Source organism: Lepisosteus oculatus, chromosome 1 (genome assembly GCF_040954835.1).
Source record: "Lepisosteus oculatus isolate fLepOcu1 chromosome 1, fLepOcu1.hap2, whole genome shotgun sequence".
NCBI lineage: Eukaryota > Metazoa > Chordata > Actinopteri > Semionotiformes > Lepisosteidae > Lepisosteus > Lepisosteus oculatus.
Genome location: NC_090696.1, coordinates 5993535 through 6015933, shown reverse-complemented (window position 1 = coordinate 6015933; position 22399 = coordinate 5993535). Strand labels below are relative to the sequence as shown.

Sequence of the window (22399 nt, the reverse complement as noted above, 5' to 3'; positions counted from 1 at the left end):
ACTGTTTAACAACTTCACTGAGAGACTTGCTTTGATAGACAAGGAACAGAGGCTTTCTGGAAGTCTGAATATGAGAGATCTAATGTCAATGACACCAGCAGATTCTGTAAAATTCTCATTAAAATCTTTTCTCTCGATGTGTGTCCATTCATACAACTTTAGTTATAAGATCCATAAAATAGCAGTAGAATCTTAACTTGTACAGTCTGAAATGAAGTTTATTTATAGGAGGTATCATATTTTACTTCAAATATCTGGGAAATGCATTGCTAGCAATTTGATAGTAACTCTTTCCAAGGTGTACCAATTTCAGAATCAGAAAAAGAAAATCAAACATTCTTACTACCAAAAAATAATGTTTATATGTGGATTTCTAGCAAAAAAAAGATGTTGGAAACCTGCCTTAATTCTTGATACAAATGCAGTAAGAAAATTAAGTTAAATCTCATTTGAGGAGATTCCAAGGGTGAATGAAGCACAAAAAAGTACATTACTGTCATTGCAAATTTAAATCTTTCCTGAAAAGTGTGTTTAAGCACTCACTTTATATTAAGCTATAAAAACTGGGATTCCAGTGGGCTGAAGGAAAAAAAGAGGAAAGAGAATTTAAGAAGTTTGTCACGTACCACACAGATTACCTGTGAACTCCCATAATGATGCCCTGTTTGTCTATAGGTAAGCCAAAACTCAATCAAACATTCGACCAACCCCCAATCTCTTCCACACACAGGCACTCACTTCAGTTTGCTCAAGGTGGCCTGTGGTGGAAAGCAAAATGTGTTTACTTGCTTTTCAAATTAAAAGAAACTTTTGAGAACGAGCTCTGCCAGTTCTGAACAAACACAAAAAGAAAGCAGAAGAAAGAAATCACTGTGTCACATACCGGCAATGTTTTTTTTTTCTACAGAGAACGAACTCTTGTTTCATACCCTGTGTCTGGCTCTGAGACAGCACTCTTTTTTGTACAGGAATGCTTACAGTAGCTGTACAGTAAGTGATAATGGGAGAGCAAGCAAAAACATACAAAACGCGAACACATACACATTGCATATATTCCATAGGCAGCTGCCAAGTATATTTTAAATGAATGGCTATAGAACTACAGTATACAACCTGAAAATAAATATTGGCTGGGATATCTCGAATATGACAAATTGCCATGGAAATTTAGTGCACGTTAGATATGTTATTTTTATATAAACAGGCTTGAGAAATGTGACATTGCTGCCTCACAGCCCTGGAGCCCTGGGTTGGATTCCTGACCTGGGGCACGATCTGTGTGGAGTTTGCATGTTGTCTCTGTGCTCGTGTGGGTTTTCTCTAGGAGCTCTGGTTTTCTCCCAGTCGAAATAAAAACAGACCGGTAGGTTGATTGGCTTGGCGGAGAACTGGTCCTGGTGTGAGTGTGAGTGTGAGTGTGAGTGTGTGTACCCTGCCCTGTCTCCCCCGCAACCTTGAATTGGATGAAGCAGTTGGAAAATGCCTGGTTTTGAAAATGAAAGCATAAGAAGTACTAATAACAGAGAGGCAGTCGTTCGACCAGCCTGGTTTATTTTTTCCATATATTCTCACATTCTTTCATTTTTCCACAGGTGGAGCATGTTCTGCCCATTGAGCCCAATGGGTCGTTAGCCGGTAAGTGATCTGAGGGTCTCATTGAGCCATTCCTTAAAAAGACACCAGGATATCCTGTTCAACAGTGGTTGTTCCAGACTCCCACAAGCCTTTCTCTGCAAATCCCCTGGTGCGTGCTTCAGCCATCCCATAACATTGTCTCTTCATTCTTTCTGGAATGAATGAATGAATGCTGTGAAAATCCTTATCCCATCCCTATTCACCCCTTTGTTCGGACGCCATGTCAAAGTGACAAACTAAGAAACAAGCCTGCAGAGCCCTACATCTTCCAGGACTGAAAGCTCTCTTAAGCTCTCTAACGTGTAGGGAATGATGCAGGTACACAGCTACTTAACACCAGCAAAGCAGCTGAGCATGACCCCTGGACCAATACTCAATACTCTCTGTGAAACAAGACACACAATCGATCAGGTTTGACAGAAATTCATTATGAAAATTGTTAATGGTTGCCTACAGCCCCCAGGGGCACAGACAGCTAATTTCTAGTTCTGCCCATCTTGCCTAAACCATTCATCCCATATCTGTGTCTTTCTCTTGCCGAGTACAAATCCTGCTGAAAATGGAAAGCCCAGCTCTTCATAAGTTCTAGGAAGAGTGGTTGGGCTCAAGGGAGTATCCTAAACTGACAGGCTGAAGGAGCTGAGCCTTTTTAGTCTTGGACAGAGAAAACGTAGTGGGGACCTGAGAAAAATATTTAAAATCCTCCAAAGTACTGACAACCCACTGGACTTCTTCAGAATGAACAGTGAAGCATGAACAAGAAGACAGGAGTGGAAACGATATGAAAGTGCATTTAAAGCCGAGAACTGGAGACACTTTTTTTAACCCAGAGAGTTGTGGGAGCATGGAACAAGCTACTCAGCCATGTTGCTGAAGCCGATACCCTGGGTTCTTCCAAAAGGAGACCCTCACATCAATTAACTACTTACTAGCAAACAAGACAGATTTTCTGATTTCCTTTCTTGCGTTTGTAACTGTTCTAATGTGCTTCATATATTCGTATCATACTCTGTTATTTTATGACCCGTTGGGAAAAATACAACATTTCCAATGAAATTGTAGTTTCTTGTTGTCAGGTCAAACCCTAAAGCACCCTTCTCCTCCCTGTCGGCTGGACAGGCTGCCCAAGTTCCCTCTCTCTACAGTGTGGACTAACCTGGGGGGTTGCTGCAAGGGAAGGTTCGAGAGGGGAAGACCCGGGTGCGAATCTTATATACAGAACAGAACTCTGCAATATTACGATCTATCCTCCGCCCCTAATTTCTGTTATAACTTCAATGGCACTGCCGAATGTGCCCACCTGCAGGGCGAGGTGTCTGGGATCCTCAGAAGCCGAGAGGTATTGCGTTTTCGAGCACTGTACGCAGACACGGTGGTACCTTCCTGCAATCTCTTCTTCATTTCAGAAATAATAAATACCCCCCCCCCCCGCCCCAGCTTGAAAGATTTGCCCCCCCTTCACTAAGGTATGCTGTAGGGAAAATGGAAAAGAAGTCAGGAAATGCCTTGACTCCAGCGATTGTGTGATGCCCAGGTTGCAGACTACAGAGAGGCACATTTATTCGGTGCGGGGACTCCTTCTGGTGCAGGCTGGGAGCTTCATAAGAGCATAATGTCCTCTCCTCTATGAAAGAAGCTATTCTATGTGAGGGCCTGACTGCTCCACTCTTCAAGTGCGCTGCTGAAGGGGCGCTGAAGACCTCTGTAGGCGCTTGCTGTCGGAAGCAAGAGAAGTAGCCGGCCAATCCCCTCTTAATGAAAAAAGCAAAAGGCTCCATATGTTTTACATTTCTGTTCTAATGCTCCCAATAATCCTGGGTATGGCTTTTCCAAATAAGGACTTAATTGAAAATAAATCCAATTTATGAGGGGCGGACGATGAGGTTCAGGAACCTTCAAAGGATTGTTTTCATTCTTCTCCATCCTGAGCAAACAGATCTGACTCCAGTTCAAAGGGTAGTGGGTTAGTGTCCTGCCCTTGGATCCTGAGACGCCTTACAGTAGGGTAATGTTTGTGGAGAGACTGTGATGTTGCTGAAGTGAAGGTGTAACCAGGTCTGGGTAAACAACATTATAAACGCTGCACTGTTGGAACCCTGGATTCTGCTCCAATGATACAGCACAAGTACCGGAGGGTGCAATTACACCTTTCAGGATAAGATTCCGAATCCAAGGAATTTTTAATCATTCAGCCCTTAGCGAGTTTAAAAAGTCACCCACGATTAATTCACGATACCCTCTTTTATTGGCATGAGAGTGTGAATAGGGCAGGCCCTGGACAGCACCTTCCCACACAAAAGAGAACGTACATTTCAGGCCCTGCACAAGGGCTAATACCTTGACAGTGACGGCATGTATTTAACTCACAAGTTCCATGTACGTTTCATCTTTGTCTTGCTTTTTTAGAATGCAGCCTTAATCCATTTCTTCACATGCTGTTCTCCAATTTCAGTAGAAACCCACATGCAAAATTATTCCAATAAGCAACACAAAGCAGCTTGCACCTAGACAATGTAATTAGATAACACAAAACTCTATTATACATACACTATAATATATATTTTTAGATATACTATTAAACATACTCAGTAATATACACAAATGCAATAAAATATATAAGGAATGGTGAGCACTTGCATAAAGGAAGAACTCAGAAAAGCAAATATCCCATCCATTAATCTAAGTGTGCTCAATTATTATAGGACTGGCAACCCATCCATTCATTATCAGACAGATATACAGCAGTCCATTGCCATTCCCAAAGTTCAACACATGGAGCACACAGGAGACTTCAGAGACAATAATTCACCAAGCTCACGTATCTGGAGCTCAACCTTGACCACACATCTAGAGCACCTGACCAAAACCCACATGGACATGAGGAGAGCATGCAAACGCCACACAGAGGGATTTACATGCTAAAATCAAACTTAGATCTGACAGAGCTTTGAGGCACCAGGCTGGACCGAAACAAACTTACAGAAAAAGATAGCCCATTCTGGGGAGTTAATAAATTTCCAAAATGATAGTCAAAATTATGAATACTTTTCCTTTACCATGCTTCACATTAAATTAGAAAAACCATTTCATACACACAATAATTGCCTGTTATGTCATGTGAGTGATGTCCCCATTTTCTCATGCTTTCTCCCCAATACCACTCCAAAAAGCACTAAATAAACTCACCTTTTACGACTACTTTATATGTAAAACACTTACAAATGTGAAATGTTCCAGATGGACCCACGCAGACATTCATCAAGCCAGTTTCTGCTACAGTGCGCTAATCTCCATTCAGAATATGAACATCTGCACACAAAGGTATCTTTCTGTAAAAATAATCAGCTACAAACAATTTGTCTGCTAATAGTTTTGCTGCTGTTTCAGGTAATTAGTCTATCATCCCATCTGTTTTCGAAACTGAAGTTTCTTTGAACAGCCCAAACTATTAAAAAAATCACTGCGCATAAAGATTGTTTGAGTATGTGGAAGGAAAAAGGACAAAACAGTACTAAGTCATTCTTTCAGCCCGGTCTGAGTAATGCATCTATCTCCCGACATGCACGTAGAAAAGCTGATGCAGACACAGGCATAGACATTCGCCACATTTGCAAACGTGAGGTGAACATGCAGACTCCACACAGAGGGAGGTTCGGACCAAAATCCAACCTAGATCTTAAAAGTGCTTTGGGGCAGCAAATGTGATTGGGATTCTCCATGAGGTTCTCTGTAGACGAGGAAGCAGAGTCCCGGGCCAGGCTCTCACAGATGCCAGGCTGCTCCAGTGGCAGCCCTGCTCTCTGAAACACTTTCTTCTGTCACTTGAAACATCGCCGAGCTGCCAACTCAGGACGCAGGGTCGGCCGTCACGTGACCCCCAAACGCAGTCCGCCACAAAGTGCAAATTTCTTTCTCTCGGTTTCACAGCTATGCAGATTCTAAATACCATCCCCATTCGGGCTGGACTCACTTTTAAGGCGAGCGCCCTAATCTCTTGCTTCATGCGCCTTGGCCGGATGTAAATACCTCAGAACAATGTCTTTAATCTCGGGCAGCCTGACAACCTCACACTGCCCAGGAGGCGCAGGAGCAAGAGGGGTGTATGTGAGAGAGATCAAGAAAGGGGGCTTTGCGGCTGTTTCTTTACTCTTGTGTGTCGCACCGCGTGTTATCAAAGCCCAAAAGTAAAGATAACTGCGGCTTCAAAACATCCCTTTCCCCCCTCCTTGCTCTGAACTGCTAATTAACATCGGAAGCTACTGTACATCCAAAGTGCCTTGTTAAAGCCAAAGAGTCTTCAGTCTTTTCAACCCCCCCCGGCCCCTCCCCAGCCTGGCCTCCAACTGGGACTGTATTTAGGCAGCCGTAATTGTCATTCCAAGGACGACTGGCCTAGTTTCAATGGAAGAAACGCACCGTATGTACGAGCTTGTCTTGGATGACAGGCCAGTCTCTCTAGCTTAAGAGCAGAATATAATATACAAATTATGAAGAAGAGGAGGCTGTTCTGCTTTCAATTAATACAGTTGAGAGTAGCCTGCAGGATGAACCTCACGCCGGATGTTCTTAAAAGATGCCCCTGAGTCAGAGCAACATGAGCAGTGAGCACTAGGAGGCCATTTGATCAATCGTGGTTATAGGGCCAATAGTCACTAAGTGATTCAAATACTCTTATCAATTATCAATTGTCTTATCAAGCTGTACTGTGTAAGCCAGTATCAGAAAGGTGGAGTGTTTACTTTGTTCGATTTTCAATATGTTTCCAATCTTCTCGGTCCAGATCTGGCTGGGGTGTAACTTGTGGTCTTAGTCTCTGCGCAGGGACCAAAGTAGTGATCAAGATTAACCATCTATGTCCTTTCTTGACATCTGGACAAAATCTCCTCACAGCCTTTTTTGGTTTCATTGACAGAGATTCACCCCCATTAATCTGCTGAAATGTGAAACACTGGGAGTTCTGTCTGGGAATTCATGGGTAACCATCCCTGTACGAGCCTTGATGTAGAGTAACGCCTCTTAAATGAACAAGCTCGTCAATTTTATGAGCAGTATTTTAGGAGCAGGAGTGAATGTTTGGGTGAAACATGCGTAGCAATCAAAAAGGTGAGCTGGATGTGCCAGGGGGCGTCTTTGAATTGTAGCCCACAAGTGCGTTTGTGAGTCAGCGAGTGGGAGACAGTCAAATACTGTCTGATAAAAGAGTCAGGCCTGCAGTGGCCACCAGTTGATACAGATCCATAATGCGGCAGCATGACATTTAAACAAAATAAGACTGCTGAACGCATGGACAATACGCCTAAATCAGAGAGCTATAATGCAAAATGAGTAGATGACTGTCATGCTCGTAAAAATAAAAGTACCTCTTCCATCCAAAAGAGCACCTCTGACCATGCAATGAAAGGAGGAGGCCACAGTTCAGCTGTGGGGCAGCAAGGGCCTACTCGAACTCAATCTGACCGAAAGAACTCCCAAGGAATAAAAGACCCTGTGACCTTCGTGACCGCGGAGCGATCCCTGCTGTGTGCTTCTCAAGCCTGTGTGGAGCTGCCTGAATCGGCTAAAGAGGTCTCAACCCTGCTGTGCTCTGCGCAGGCCGCCTGAGCAGGACCTAGCCACTCCAGAACAGTTTAACAGAACAGCAGAGGTCAGGAGGCCAGGGGACCCTGCTGAGCCTCCCTAACAGAGATATCAAAAGCATACGATCCACACACACTCCAGTCACTGATATCCTTATGTTGCAGCAGTGAAAGTCAACTCTCCTCGCTGCCTCCTCTAACATGCATGTGTTAGATCATAAAACATTTGCAAAGTCTTTTACAAACAAGGTTGTTTCTGTATTCACAAAGCAAACAACGCGCCGCCATTTTGGTGCATCAGCTCGCAGAAAGAAAATTGACTTTCCCTCCTAAGGGGCCTGTGATGAATCACTGCTGGCGTTAAATGTTTTGACATCTGGCGTCATCTTTTGAACTCTGGGATACCAAGTTAGGCTCTTTTCAGTGAGCGTTGTTTTCACGTCAAGCTAAAGTTTTGATTTGCTTAATGGCGCAGAAGAATGCAGCTTTTGAAACTTTAGATTTACCGAATTTTTTTTTTTTTCTAACGTTGGCGCAGGACACATTTCATTCCAAGGAAACACCGCTGAATGTGGTTTTATTAAACACTCCGGTAAGGATCTGGAGATGCTGCTCGCTTGCTTGAGGGAAGGCCTGTCTGCTCGCGATAAACAGAGAAAGTGGTGACACAGTGTGAAACAGTGTCTCCGATAGAAGCTGTACTGAAACTGTGGTGATAATCCCCCTACACACATCACTACTCCCCGAGCCCCAGACTACAAATGCAAAATCTGTAGGCTTGTGTTTGCTTTCAGTCTGCCTTGACAACCACAGGAGAAGACATAAACGGCCCCAGAGACTCTGGAATGCAGCCCTGCCTCATCATATGGGTTCATGTCTCTTCACCAGCTCCATGTCAGATCCTCCCATCATGCCCTCAACCCTCCCAGGCAGTGCCCAGTCGTGACCTGTCTTTAACCTGGGCCCCGCAGGTTACCTGCGTGACACTGCAGTACTACAGCAGTGGTACTACAACTCATTTTACAGCTCTACCTTAAAGCATCTGATCCCAAATCAAGTGCAGATTGGAGCTGCAGTAAGGGTGACTGGTGTCCTCTGGTTTCAGTTCAGTTGAACTCCCAGTAACCTTATTATTTAATTACCTGCTTAAATAATCTGAATGATTAATTAATGTAATTATTTAATTAGCTGCATAATTGTACGTTTTCAAACCTGGCTCCAAGGTGAGTCATAGGTAACTGTGCCTTTAATGAAGCGAGTGGTTTGAGCTATCATTTGAAGAAGGCCTTAAGAAACATCCTGTATGTGTCTAAGAAAATATTGTAAATTGTTTAATTGTCATCACATGATTGAATAAAAAGCTGAAGAAGACTTATCCTTCAGGAATTGTCTCTCATTCCCCTGACCTATTATGAGTCGGGGTCTGGTGTACATCAAACCAACGAACTACTTTACTGTAGATAAAAGTGACACATTTTATAAAGAGACTTTTTGAAAAAGCGAAAAAACTGTTTTTTCTCAACGCCGTGCGTCCAACAAGAGCTGGAGAACTGCACGAGTTAAATGTGGTAAATCTGAAAGTTTACACGAATGCCGCAATTAAGCTTGTCTACTATGAAAGGAAAGAAAAGCACGATAAATTCGAGAATGCTGCACGGCGCACTCAGTCTGTACAGGTCTGAAGGGGGTCGTTGGCGAAATAGAAACTGCTTTTTTTCCGCTGGTGGGATTTCAGGAAAGTGATTACCCTTTTCTTCAGTGTTACATTTTCACCAGTAGGTACCAATTAGAACCTGCTAATTAGAGTCCCAGAATATATCAAACCCCGAATATTTCCTAATTAAATTTAATGGAATAATTCAAACTACCTTAGGAACTTTCGCTGGGAAGCAATCTTTAAGGAGGTTATTTTGCATGTCTTCCTGTGTGAGATCGATGCTTATTTTTTTTTTGTCTCTTTACCATTCTTAGCATGAGGAGGGAGGCGTGTCTTCTAAGATGGCTAACGCTAGCGGCGGCGCTGAAGTTCTCCGAAAGGTATGTAAAACATTGTTTATTATGCTGCCAGACCAAACCTTCCCTCACACACACACCATTTATCGCGTTTTGTTACGCTTTTGGGAGTTTATTTCCCAGGTGTTTTTAATAACCGCCAGCTCACATGCACTGGGTTCATTGCTCCAGTGGGGTTCTGGCTAAGCCTAGCTCGACTCGAGTTACCCGCTGAACCTTATTCATTAAACCTACAATTCTAGTTAAGACGCCGATAACCATTAATCAGCTGTGGGAAAACTGTCCAGTTTTTTTTTCCGTAATAAACTGCTTCAATCTTCTATGCGTTTCACAGAAACATCAACCGGAGACGTACCGTATTTTCATATATTAACGGAAGAATTAACAGCAGGAAGATGTATAAATCCTCGCAGCCTCTTGACCCCAACAAACTAAGCCCAGAAACAACAGGGACAGGAGAGGGGTTCTTCTGTGTAAAGGAACAACTGTGTACAGTTGGCCCAGGCGTCATTGCTTCCCTGTGCAGTTTCAGAAACCGTCCCTGTTTAGAATTCGTTGTGACTCTTAAATCTTTATTATTGTTTTGAGTCCCTCATCGTTCACTCCCAGATGCAGACCCCACGCAGCAGAAAAAAGCAATGATTTTTTTAAAGCTCAGTTCATCATCGTCATCAGTGTGTGTGGGCATGCTTTCCTTTGGTGCCAGTCTCTTGCTTGATCACACTTTTTCCATGTTGTTCTGCCCAGTGCCAGTTGGCTATGGCTGTGTAAATCCTTCAGATACCAGTCTTCTGTGCTGCGGACCCACTCTCTCCCTGTCTGTCCCTTTTGTTTTTCCCTCCTGATCCTGGTCCGTATTGTTCCCCTTAACACTAATGAGGAACATCAGGTAGCGCCAATACTACTACACTAACGTAATACATGATTTGTCAGCTGGATGACATGTGCAGCCAAATCTATTCCTTTTTTTTTGTCTTGCGGAGCACAGGAAACCTGCGTCTCATTGTTATGGGAGTGATGCTTCGGGCTACACCTTACAAGGCTTTGCCATTTGTTTCCTTGTTAATCTGAAAACACTTTTCCGCGCCAGTAAAAATGGACGCGTCTTGCAGTAGTTCAGAATGGAAAACTGAAGAGGAATAATCCCATCCAAATGCTAGCAGATAGTCCTTGGAGTGAAACATAAATACTGTACTGTGTAAAAGACCACCCTAAAGAAGCAAAGATGTGTAAGACTTGTAAGTCACTAGGGGGGTATTGATTGGTGAGGATTACCTCTTAATGCTTACTGTGAGCTGTGTATAAATTAATAACTTGATGTGAAAAGTGATGAAGATTTATTTTGGCAGGAGAAAATTTCCAATTAAATAAACATTCAGATATGGAGGTTTGGTTACTGAAGGTTAACAATTCAAAATTTAATTCTTACTAATCTTCTGTGCTGGGCAGCAGGATCTGGAGTTAAAAATCTGCAAGGCAGGCATTTAAAGAATTAAAGCTTCTGTACATGTTTGCCTTTTCTGTTGTATGAAAGGAGACACATGCTGGGTCTAAATCCATCATATGGGTTATAAAAAAAAAAAAGCCAGAATGCAAGCATACTTCACAACTCTTTGATTGCAAAACAAAGAACAAAATTGTGAAAAATTAAAGAGTAACTTAACTAAATACATGGGTGTTCTTGAGTTCAAGCAGGGCCAGATCTGCCAGAGTGTGTGTTTGAGCTCTGGTGTTAGCTAATGGACTGGGGGAGTCTTCCAGACTTGACTCGCTGTGGGCACAACAGACATGATTCGGCTGTAGCATCCTTGTCCTGTAATCACCAGCTGACACAAAATGTTGCAGCAACATCTCTAAATGTTGCTGCAACCCTGCGTGCGAGTACCTCCTGCCAGACAAAATGCTGGACCAAAGCTTTTACAGCACTCCAGAAAGGGTGCAGTTTAGTAATGTCAGACATTGAGACATAACACTGTAGCCACATCAAGACACTGGTGTTGTATTTAGGTGGAAAGTGGTAAGAAAGAAAGCAAAATATGTCTGTGGAGCCTTCGTCAGCTGTTAAAAAGTAGAAAATCTTTCTACATTTTAAGGTAGATACTCTACCTTGGCAGTCAATGGCCTCTGACACCATCCCGCACTAGAAGCCAATACCAGAAACGGGATTGTTTTCACATTACTTCGGTGACAGACGTATGTTACAGCATACGGAACAGACAAGTGAGCAGTGCAGCAGGAACAGGTCAATTTAGGTTTGCAACTCCGTGAGCCCGTGCAGTCGACACATTTCTGCACTGCCACGCCGTTTCCACACTGAATGGCGTCTTTTATAAAGTCGCCTTCACGGTGGTACTGGGGGAGCCGAGTCTCCTCCTGCAGACAGCCTGGCCCTGGCCCACCTGGTGCCCGTTCACAGATCCCCATAGCCGGGCAGCGGGGGGAGTGGGCCCAGCGGTGCAGGATGGTATCTAACAAAATTAAGTTACCCCCCCAAAAAAAGATAATGTAAATCTCTCCATTTTAAACCAGTGCAAGGCAGCATATCTGTATCCCCACACCCATCCATTCTCTGTCTGCTTCATAACAGCTGGGGCGGGAGGGGAGCTGGAGCCCATCCTGACAAGGTGGGGTACACAGTGAACCAAACATGCATGCCCTCACACCAGGCCCAGTTTTCTGAGACGTCAGTTCACCTACCAGTATGTCTTTGGACTGTGGGAGGAAACCCACATGAACATGGAGAGGACATGCAGACTCCACACAGACAGCACCCCCAGGTCTGAAATTGAACCCAGGGCCCCAGCACTGTGCTAACCGCCGTGCCACCATCCTGCCCTTGTACAGCCAAATAATAACGGGCTGTTTGTGGTTTTGAGGACAACATAACTAACGCAGTGGTGAGTGTGTATATAGAGCGTATAGCATGTCTCCCTACTCCGACAGACTGAGCTCATTACTAGCAGCAATTAAGAGTGGGACGCTAGGGAGGTGGGGTCAAGCTCTCGGGCAGCTGGAACCAAACGGACTAACCACAGGATGGAGAAACCCATCAAACAACAACACCAGCAGGAACAATCCGCTCCAGTCAGCTGGCGAAGATTTCAGCGTGGAGGTCATTCACTTTTGAGTTCTCTACACTGTTCTGCTGGTAGCAGGGCTTGAAAATGACCAGAGTAAAACGCAGGGAAGGGGGAGGGGATCGAGGGGGGGGTGGGGGTTGGTACAGATGATGCCTCCCTTGTTTTCTGTTTGGACTGCTTGCAGCTCACAAGCTGCCATCTGCCTGCACCCTGCCAGGGGCGGAGCAGCTCCCAGTGGGGCTGTGTGAGAGCTGCAGAGCTCTCAGACTCCTCCTGGGAGACCGTGCTGGCAGTCCCCACACACGCTGCTGCACCAACAGGCCTTCTCCTTCATGGGAGCTTTGATTAGAGAGTGGAAGAGTACAGGGCACTGACCACAGTCTTGCCTGGTTCTACCCTACCGGCAGTCATTGTCCAGTAATATATGATATGCGTATATGTCATCATACATGGTCAGATCCTCTGTGCGCTTCAGCTTGACAGAATCGAGAGATGAAACGAGATATTCCAAACAACAAGGCAGTATCTCGACTGATACAGCCGTTCAATTTTAGGCGAAAAGAAACATTCTTATATAAATGATGTCACTCAATTGGTTTATGTAAAAAAATACATATTTCAAGTTTTCTAAAAAACAAATGACAAGAGGTAGATAATATTGTTATGCAGTCTTCCTAATTTTCATAATCGGTGCTAGAGTAATTGAAGACTGGTTCTGGTGAGAGACAGGGAAATTAGACATTCTGCGGCTTTCCCTATGGAATTATACAGGAACAATATTTATGGAGCCTATTTGCCAGTTGCCCTGTACAAATCTCCAATGGGTTTATCAGTTTAGAGGATATCTTGTTTCAGGTGCTTTGGGGCAATAAACCCCAAACTATGTCAACTGGAAGGTTCTTTTACTTTTACTAAAGAAAAAGTTGATATAGTTAGCAGTGTTTGGTCAATTTATACCATCGGTTTGTATTACTAAATTAATTTTATTTTTAAAATTTGACACCCAAACAGTTTTTCCAGCAGCTATTACTGATTCCACTGTTCACAGTTTTATTTTTATTGTGAGACTCAAACGCTTTTACTCATACTGGTATCCGAGTAAAAGAAATAGCAGGTTGCTGGTTTGGATAATTAATAAAGTTATGTCAGATGAAGTGTTAAAAATGCAAGAGTTGAACTTGATAGGGATTGATGAGACCCCCACTCCTTACAAATACAAATATCCCTTTAACTTCTGTCTTTGACAGTAATCATCAAAGGTGCGTCTACTGCTAAACAGACATTGACGAGGTGATTTTCAAAGGTTCTTTATCCTAATCACCTCCCGTATTTTTCTGAAAATAATTGTAAAAGTTTAAAGATAGAGTAGTGCTTTATGTAACAAAGAAACAATTCACTACAGAAAACACGGAAGCAATGTTTTTTTCCTGAAATGCTCTTTTGGAAAACTGGATGAGAGGAGTTAGAAGAAGCGGAGAAAATGTAAAACAACAGCAATTAATACATTTTTTTTTTAATTGTCCTGTTTTGCATGTATCCAACGAATATGTCCTAATGATTTTTCATGTTGGCACTGACCCAACATATAAGGCGAAGTTATTGATTTTATTAAATTAATTTCACCTCTGCAGTCATGGAAATGGACTTTAGTCTGTGAAATATATATTAAAAAAAACGCTTATCCTGCTTAAGAAATGCACTTTATATATAACTTTGGATTTCTTAACAATGTGACTAGATGAAACCCCGCCTGTCACAGATGAATTTGAACCCCTCAAACTTTCAGCTAACTGACCAATGCTTTTTAATACAGAGTCAAAATTGCAATACATGCCTTTCACTTCATGATTCCCTTTTTGATTTGTTTGCTTCATACAGGTACCGGCTGTGAGTCGAGGACGCTCAGAAATGTGCCTTGTCCTGCGCGCGGGTAGGACGCGTCTGGAAGCTGGCGCAGGAAGGGGGCGGAGGAGCCAGAGCCCCGCCCACCTTTTCAATTCGGCACAAACTCTTTAGCGGCGGCGGCGTGAGATGTGCTGAGGTGTCGCCCATAAATCAGCTCATTTAAGCTGTGAAAAATGAGCCCTAGTGAATTACATTCAGAATAGGGTGTTTTATTACCGTTCTTTTAATGACAAAAACAACCCCTGGTGTGATTTATGGTGTTAATTGAAGAAGCAGGTTAAAGGGGATTCCTTTAGCTTTTGAACCACACACAAACTCACACACTCACACACACCCTCTAAGGGTGTTTAGCCCTAGAGCTTTAGAAGGTACATTTGTTGCAACTGATATACTCAAATTAAATACAGTACTTTAAAAGACTTGCATTTTAATTATGGGAATTATTTTTTCATAATAAAACATTACATTACATAAAACATAAGTGTGTTTGTGCTTAATGTATGTATATATACAAAGAAGCATTAAAAATGCAACATATGCTATGGGTTTCGTGCAATTTAACCACTCAGTATATACAAACTAGGCTTTATTAAAAATATATGCCTTGCTCATTTCATGCTTTCTTCTGAAGTCACCTAGCAAAGTTTTAAAAGCGGTCACCGAGCTGTACAATGAGAGAGTTATTTTTGTAAAATTTCGCAAAATACAGTATACATTAAGGATCATCCCTTTTTTTTTATTTTGTCCATTTCCTGGAGTAGCTTGCAAAAGAGAGCAAATCCGATCACAGTGTGTGTCTGCTTGTTTAGATATGGCAAGAATTGGTTTTTGGAAATATTTCTCACCCACTCGGCAAACAACACGAGAGACAGAGAGGAACAACTGGAAGCTGGTGTTTGTCAAGTTTGTGCACTTGACTGTTAGTTCTTCCAGGGAGTGCACAGCGCCCAGCACCACTGTGGACTAAATGATATGAGTTTTGAAAGAACAGTTCTGCTTCAGCAACAGCAAGTCAAATATTGCTTTTCTCAAGACAGCCAAAACCGAAAACTTCAGAAACCAGCTGCACTCTGGGGAGAAGGCAGGCTCGGGTCTATCCATCACACTCTTCCGGTCACACGTAAGGAATAATGGGGTCTTTTGGGAAAATGTGGATTGCCTAAGTTGTTTCACCCACACTTTGCTTCAGTGTAGACATCTGAAATAAGTTTGAAATCTTAAATTGAATAAAATGTTGCATATTTGCTGGGAGCTGCATGCGGCCGTTGATAAATTCCTGATGCTGGAAAGAGGAACGAAATTTGCCATCTGCAGATAAACGATTGGCATTTTATTCCCACTGATATTCCATCTGTGTGCATCAGATGCCCATTGGAAACATTAAGGAAAGAGAGAGCTGGCTTATGGGTAATGCAGATCACCTACAGTGTACTGCATACTCTGTTGATAGCTTATAAAAGGAGTTACAGTGACACCTCCAAACTGGCAGTGCTTGACTTATCTCATGAGATAACGATCAGAGAAAAACACTAAAGCAATCTCGCACTGCTTTCAGCACAGCATCTCCCAGTAGAGAAAGGCACAATATGTGACATCGTTCCAAAGCCTTTTCTGTTAATTGTCATTTTTATTCTTTTCAAACGCCGTGGTCGCACAAGGTAAGCTTGTTTTTAAAACAGAAAGTTTAACTCTGGGGCAGAGCCAAGCATGGATTGGATGACAGCTCTGTCTTACGAAAGCAAAGCTAAGCCCGCCAACAGACTGGCTGGCTTAAAATGATATCTGTTAGTGAACAGTCTACAAAACTGCCCAAAACATTTTTTTGTAAAAACTGCCTACACTGAAGTTTCAAACACAGAAAGAACAACTAATGAACCAAGGGTTTTTGGACAAGAGGAAAGGCAGGCTAGGATCGAGCCAGTTTCTGATTTTTAATCAAGAGCCTCGAGTATTGTGTTTCAGTCATTTCTAAACAAGCTGCTGGAGAGCTCTGGCAGTGTGAACTTGTGGGAAGATCTGATAACAGGGAGCCTCTCCCCACCCTTTAATCTGAGCTGATGCAGTGGTGCAATTGCTCACCGGGGCCTGTCATAAAAGAACCCGACTGCATCAAGGCTTAGGAGGCAAAACCCAAGATAATTTTACAGCTGCGCCTCAGCTCTGCAGTAAAACAAACACTGAAACTGTAAAATGCCCTCAGAACTGTTTTAAGCCCTGCTTGCAATGTGGAAGTGGTCCTATTAGGCCATCATGCTAATACTGTGCGTTAAATGGGCACAGTTGGGCAGAGCGGTGGCTCTGTGGCTCAGTGGCTCAGGATCTCCGCCTGTGGCTGGAAGGTTGCTGGTTCAAATCCTGCAGCAGGCAGAGGAATCCCACTCCGTTGGGCCCCCGAGCAAGGCCCTTAACCCCAACTGCTCCTGGGGCGCCTTACAATGGCTGACCCTGCGCTCATTTAATGTGCCGTGGATGCATGTTCTGATATTTTCATGGCTCCCCCCCACGGGTGTCGTTTTCTCTTACCGGTGGGCTTGACCGTCGCCTTCTCCACAGGCTGGGCGGTGGGCAGCCGGGCAGCGGGCACGCCGTGGACGATGACGAAGCAGGAGCAGAGGGCGCACCACAGGGCAATCATTCCTCTGGAAGGGGCGTAGAGACGTCGACTGCTGCGGCCCCACCCGACTTCACGCATCCCGCGGGTGCATGCTCCTCGCGGAGCCCAGCACCCTCCCGCCCCTGTGCCCGGGCGGCCTCGCTCGGCGGTGGCGCAGGAGGGGGGATGGGGCGCCGGCAGCGCCAGGGAGCTGGAGAAGAGAGGGGGCGAAAAGAGCGATCATGGTTCCGCACACTGGGGCCGAAACACATCCTGGGTCAGCTTGCTAATGTGAATCTTAATAGTACGTATAGAGAGATTGAGAGATGAGCAAAGAATGTGTGTGTAAATCATGTCCTGGGGGCACGCATTGGCTTTGCTTTGATCGCGTTCTCGGTTAATAATATTATGTAATGTTTTCATTGGTGTTGCACCAAATATCTTGATTAGCATTCATCCCAGAATTAACCTAGCAAAAATAGCATGGCACCAGTTTCCTCTTACGTAAAACTCAGAACAGTGGCAGCTGATTGGACGTCAGGATTGAGATGCACAACATCCTGGGATTGAACATGGACAAATTCTTTTGGAAAACAAGAATGACAACTTGAGGTGCAGGAGTATCAGACCCATCTTAACATTCCACAGTATGATCTACCCTAAGCGAACGCGGCCTGATGGGTAAAATCAACAAGCCAAGCTCTGTGGCCCTGAAGCAGACAGATTTGGGAAAGTGTGGCCTCAGGGTAGCTTTGGTGTCAAATGAAATGAGCCAATTCCACATACACATGGACAAAATGCCTGTCATGAGTGTTCTGGTATATTTGTTCCCTCGTTGCTCCTGAAAAAAACTTCAGCTTCATCAACACATGAAGAAAGGTACAAAGATTCTCTCTTCTTTAAGCTCAGGAATTTGTGTTCTTAAATGTGCTTCTGTGTGCTTCTCATTTCATTACTGTAGAAAAAAATTAAGGTTGGTACCTTAATATCATGTTGACAAAAGTTCTTTAACGCCACTAGAACAAAAGCTGGTTCATAGCCTCCTGCTTTGGGTGAAAAGAAGCCCAGATTCTAAAACAAGGTTTATTTATTCAACTGCATAAGAGCTCAAGGGTCTGTGAATTTGATAGAGAAACCTTGAGCAAATCTTTTCTCCGGGGCTCGCAAATCAATTTAATTCAAACTGGCGAGATGATACCGTTTTTTTAGGCCAGTCTTATCTAATCTCAAAGAAGGCCCATGTTTAGAGCACCTAACCTTCTGATAACGCTGGCATCAGCATTGGAAATGCTCTACTGCACTGAAACAGATAAAACTCCAGAAATTCTCTCTCAAGGCTATATCAGACAGACTACAGAAACAGAGTCTAATTCTGCTCTGGAATAATGTCCTCTTGTATTATAAAAACTTGCTTACGCTGTATGTTGGCTCTCTTAACTGCTGAAGACAATAGCTGAAACCTTTGATTAAGTGGTGAAAGGCTCTTTGAAAACTAGAAGGACAATCAAGTTTTAATAAAGCATGCGTATATCAAGCATTGCTGCCCCTCACAGCTGGCTGTGGCAATGCAAGCCTGGCACAGTGACGCAGGGCTGAGCATTGCTTTCGCGCCACACTGGGGCCTTGGGTTCAGTTGCTGGGGTGCTGTCTGTGCGGAGTCTGCATGTTCTCCCCTAGCCTGTGTGGGTTTCCCCTGTGTGCTCCTGTTTCCTCCCATAATAAATAATAAGAAACTTTATTTTGTATAGCGCCTTTAAAGGTGTATTCTCAAAGGCTAAAGGAGAACATGCAGACTCCACACAGACAGCACTCCATAGGCTAAAGACAGGTGGGCAGGCCTTAAGGGCCAGTTTCTTGGAAAACTGGCCCTGGTGTGAGTGTGTGCCTGTGTGCCCCTCCAGGGTCTATCCTGCCTTGCACCCGGGGCTGGCTGGGAAAAGCTCCCGCTGCCCTGCGACCCCGGATTTGATCAATGGGATAAAAAAGTAGATGGATGTGGATATCAGCCTGTTATATCTGGGTAGTATTTTACTTGCCTGATAATCTTTAGTTGATCTGAGTGTAATTACAGACAATGTTCTTCGACAGACAACACATTTATTTTAACAAGCAAAAGCTCAGGACAAAGATAACGCTCTTCTCCAAGCACACACGTTTAGATATCTGTCTGAATCCGCTAAGCCATATCTTGGTATGTCGTAAACCACTCTCTAAATTACAACATGTCTAGGATATAACATCTTAATGTGAACAGAGCAAGATGCACAAGATAAAAACAAAACAAATGACGGCCAGTTTATGCCAATAAATGGGCATTTCAAACCAGAACGAGCAATTAAATTACGGAAAGAAAATCAATCATTCTTCATTCCACTCTGCAATTCGATATTTGTGTTCTGAAGTCCTCCATGATCGTTTAATTTCTTGCAGCATATTTGTTATAGTAAATGTTTCAGCTTGTTTTAATGGCTCACACAGTTCTCCAAGAGCCAGATATCCCCAGTCTAGAACTAACTCGCATATTTTTTTAAAGAAAATGCACTGACTGTACAGAGTTCCTAAAGCACTAGTGTGGAAGAATCACATAGCACTTATTTTAAAAGGGCCTTTGAATATTGTTTTTAACATGCAATGCTTATTGTTTTGTTTTTCAGCAGTTCACCTACTTCTTTCACCAATGTAAAAGAAGTTTTCCCAAGCACTGCATATACACTCAGTAACTGACCTCAAAAGGCCCTCCTATTACAACTAGTCCTGCTAGCAGTATCACCACCCCCTTCCAAAACAAAAACAGGACAAAGATTAGCCACACATACTGCAAAATGGGTAACAAGCTTTGAATCACAGAAACCCCAAGTCCCAGTGTCAAACACAGCCAGTAGGACCATTTGTCTTCCCTGGAAGGGCTCGATAAGAACCATCTGTCTTTCCTGGAGCCATGCGCTGTGGCACTGAGGACGATCTTTGTCCTCCCATCAGCCCCCTAGTGGGGTCGCCTCCAGCCAGTCAGGTCAAGAACCTGCAGGGGCTTTTGTTTGCAGGGATGCACTTCAGAGAGAACGCGAGATCCCTACAGATTAACCGGAGTTCAGGGAGCAGCTCACAGAGGAGGCTGCAACACAGGGAGAGAACACACTGCCAAGCGCTGGACTCTCTGCCCAGAGCTTTGTTTCCACCAGAGCGACTTGAAAAGCACAGTAAAACACTGGCACAACAGCCTCGGTTCCTCCCTTACCTTACAAGGCTTCTGTATGTGGACTCCAAAGTGTTCATTTCCCCTTATATTAAAACAAATATAGATTTTTTCACTTTGCCTTGTCCCTACAATAACTAATTTCAAAGAGGGATGTCTGGTGTATTACAACACCTGCCATTTTGCAATAGGAAGACTGAATGAGAGCCCAGATCATATTGGGTTTTTATTAGTCCTTCCTGTACTTTGAAATAAAAATGGGGGGAAACAGAAAAAGACTACTAAGCAACACCTGGGAAAGTCTTGTAAAACTGGGACTCCAACAGGAAGCACTTTTAGAAATGACTTGATTATTACTCTGTAAAAAACAAAGAGGATAATGATAAGAGACTTGTAAAAACACATGGAGTACACCTCAGTCTCAATTAAGGCCAGTGTCATGAAAATGAATGCCTACACAGAAGAGGAGGTGCGCATGTTATTGTCTATGTCTTTAAAGGCAATATTTAGATTAGAATGGGCTAAATGTGCATTCCCCCGATTCCCCAATTTCTGCATTTACTGACTGCCAGCAAACTGAGTAAACCTGCGTGTTAAAACTGGCAACAAGACAATGCTTGTGAATGACATTCATACAGACACAACTCCAGTGCACTTTAGTGAGGCATTTGGACTTGGCTGATGTGCTCTGCATTTCTACAGAGACACAAAGAAAGCACAGGGAGTGTGACTGGACAGCTCTGAGGTATTCCATCCTGGATAATTAGTTTTTACTTGCAGAGTACAACAAGAGATCCTTTCTGAGATGGATTCAGCATTCTGCAGAAAATCAGTCCTCAGATTTTTATTGATCAATTCGTTCATAACTTTTTATCTGTGCATTTGGCCAGAACGGGCAGTGGTAATACATTTGAGTGTTACCAAGTAGGGTGATGTTTCCAATAAGTTCAATAATGACGGCATGATGTATATCTTGTGCCAATACAGACTTTCTTCTGCTTAGCTCTTATCCCTCTGGTTTATTTATATCATCTTCCAACCAGATTTGATCTGATAGGGAAAACCCAAAATTGAATTAGAAAAGGATTTTCCAGTTCAGGACACTACAAACCAGCTCTTGAGGGATCGATGGCATGTTGGCCAGATCACAGTAGCCATCAATAAAGTACGAAGATCCATGATCTCATCTTTGAGCTTTGCGGTATAATTTTAAAAACATTTCTCAAATGCAACAAAATTCTGAGAAGCACATAAAGGGTGGTCTAAGACAGGCTATCATTAAACATATGAAAGTGTCTCGTCTCCCAGTTCATGAGTTCAAGATGTTCACAGCTTAAACATTAGCCCTGCCGTCTATTCAATTTCATTCCAATCTGGAAAATGTGTGTTGCCCCTGTTTATTTTAATGGGTGGCAGCTGAAGGGCTCTGAACTGGTGGTGGTTATTCTGATCTGAAACACTAACGCCAAGCTGCCCATTAAAACCAGTTAAGCTTTAGCAGTCTGTGTTCTTCTGGAGGAACTCTGTTGTGTCGTGGTAGCTGCTGCTGAGAGAAACTTTAATTGAAAACAGCCAGTTTAAATGTACCTCCGTTTCGACTTGTAACACTGTATCTGGAGTGCCGTGCTGAAGAAACAGATTTTTTTTTCTCATTTCCACTTTCTTTCATCTCTGATACACACTATTCTGAAGGGCTTAAACAAACAATACAACACAATAATCATTATTTCAATTGTACCCACACTAAGACCTTTTCAGAAGGATTAAAAAACAAAGTGGCTGTTCCACCACTGGGATTTAATTAAAATGAACTTATTTACCTTTTAAAAAATGTAGAAATGCGTTGCAAACCTGAAATGCAATTAATTACTGCTGGCACATAGGTATGCCAGAAATGTTTGCAATATATAATACATCCATTAATATATAAACATAGGAAAAGTAAAACGATATACATTACATGATTCATATTAATAGGCAAAAAATACCAGATTTTTTTAAAGATGATAATTTTCGGATATATTTAAAATAAATCTTCGCCATTTCGCACAAAAAGGCGAGGGTGAGATAAAAATTAAAGCGATCCCCAAAAATAAATGACTCACAAGATATTTAACCTGGGTGTTCTCATAAAGCATCAATCACAGCGGTGAGCTGATACAGAGTTTCACTGAGTGCCCAAATAACGGTAATGTTTAAATGTACCACAACACAGTAACTTCTCTATTCTTAGATCCAAATGCACCTTTTAAAAAATAGTATGTTAACAAATCCTGACCTGAAAATGCAAAAATCATGTGGGCAGAGCAAATCTGTAAGAGCATACTAATGCTTCAACCCATCTTCATCTGTAATTGGGGTGGGAGAACAGCAGGCAGCTTCAGAAGACGACCTACATCAGTTT

General features: G+C 43.1%; 1 protein-coding gene and 1 long non-coding RNA gene across 5 annotated transcripts in view; one reads left to right on the top strand and one right to left on the bottom strand.

The window, feature by feature from the left end:
* Positions 1 to 22399, bottom strand: part of fgfr3 (fibroblast growth factor receptor 3) — a 76367-nt gene that overhangs the window by 51080 nt on the left and 2888 nt on the right. For all 4 annotated transcript variants that reach the window (XM_015344380.2, XM_015344382.2, XM_015344383.2 and 1 more), the window contains exon 2: positions 16733 to 17013. In XM_015344380.2, the coding sequence (XP_015199866.1) occupies positions 16733 to 16901 (169 nt within the window). In that variant the 5' untranslated portion in view covers positions 16902 to 17013. The remainder of the gene's footprint in view (positions 1 to 16732; positions 17014 to 22399) is intronic.
* On the top strand, positions 8713 to 14587 carry LOC107077042 (uncharacterized). Its single transcript, XR_011189625.1, has 3 exons — positions 8713 to 8779; positions 9183 to 9248; positions 14183 to 14587. It is a non-coding gene; the product is annotated as an uncharacterized lncRNA (long non-coding RNA).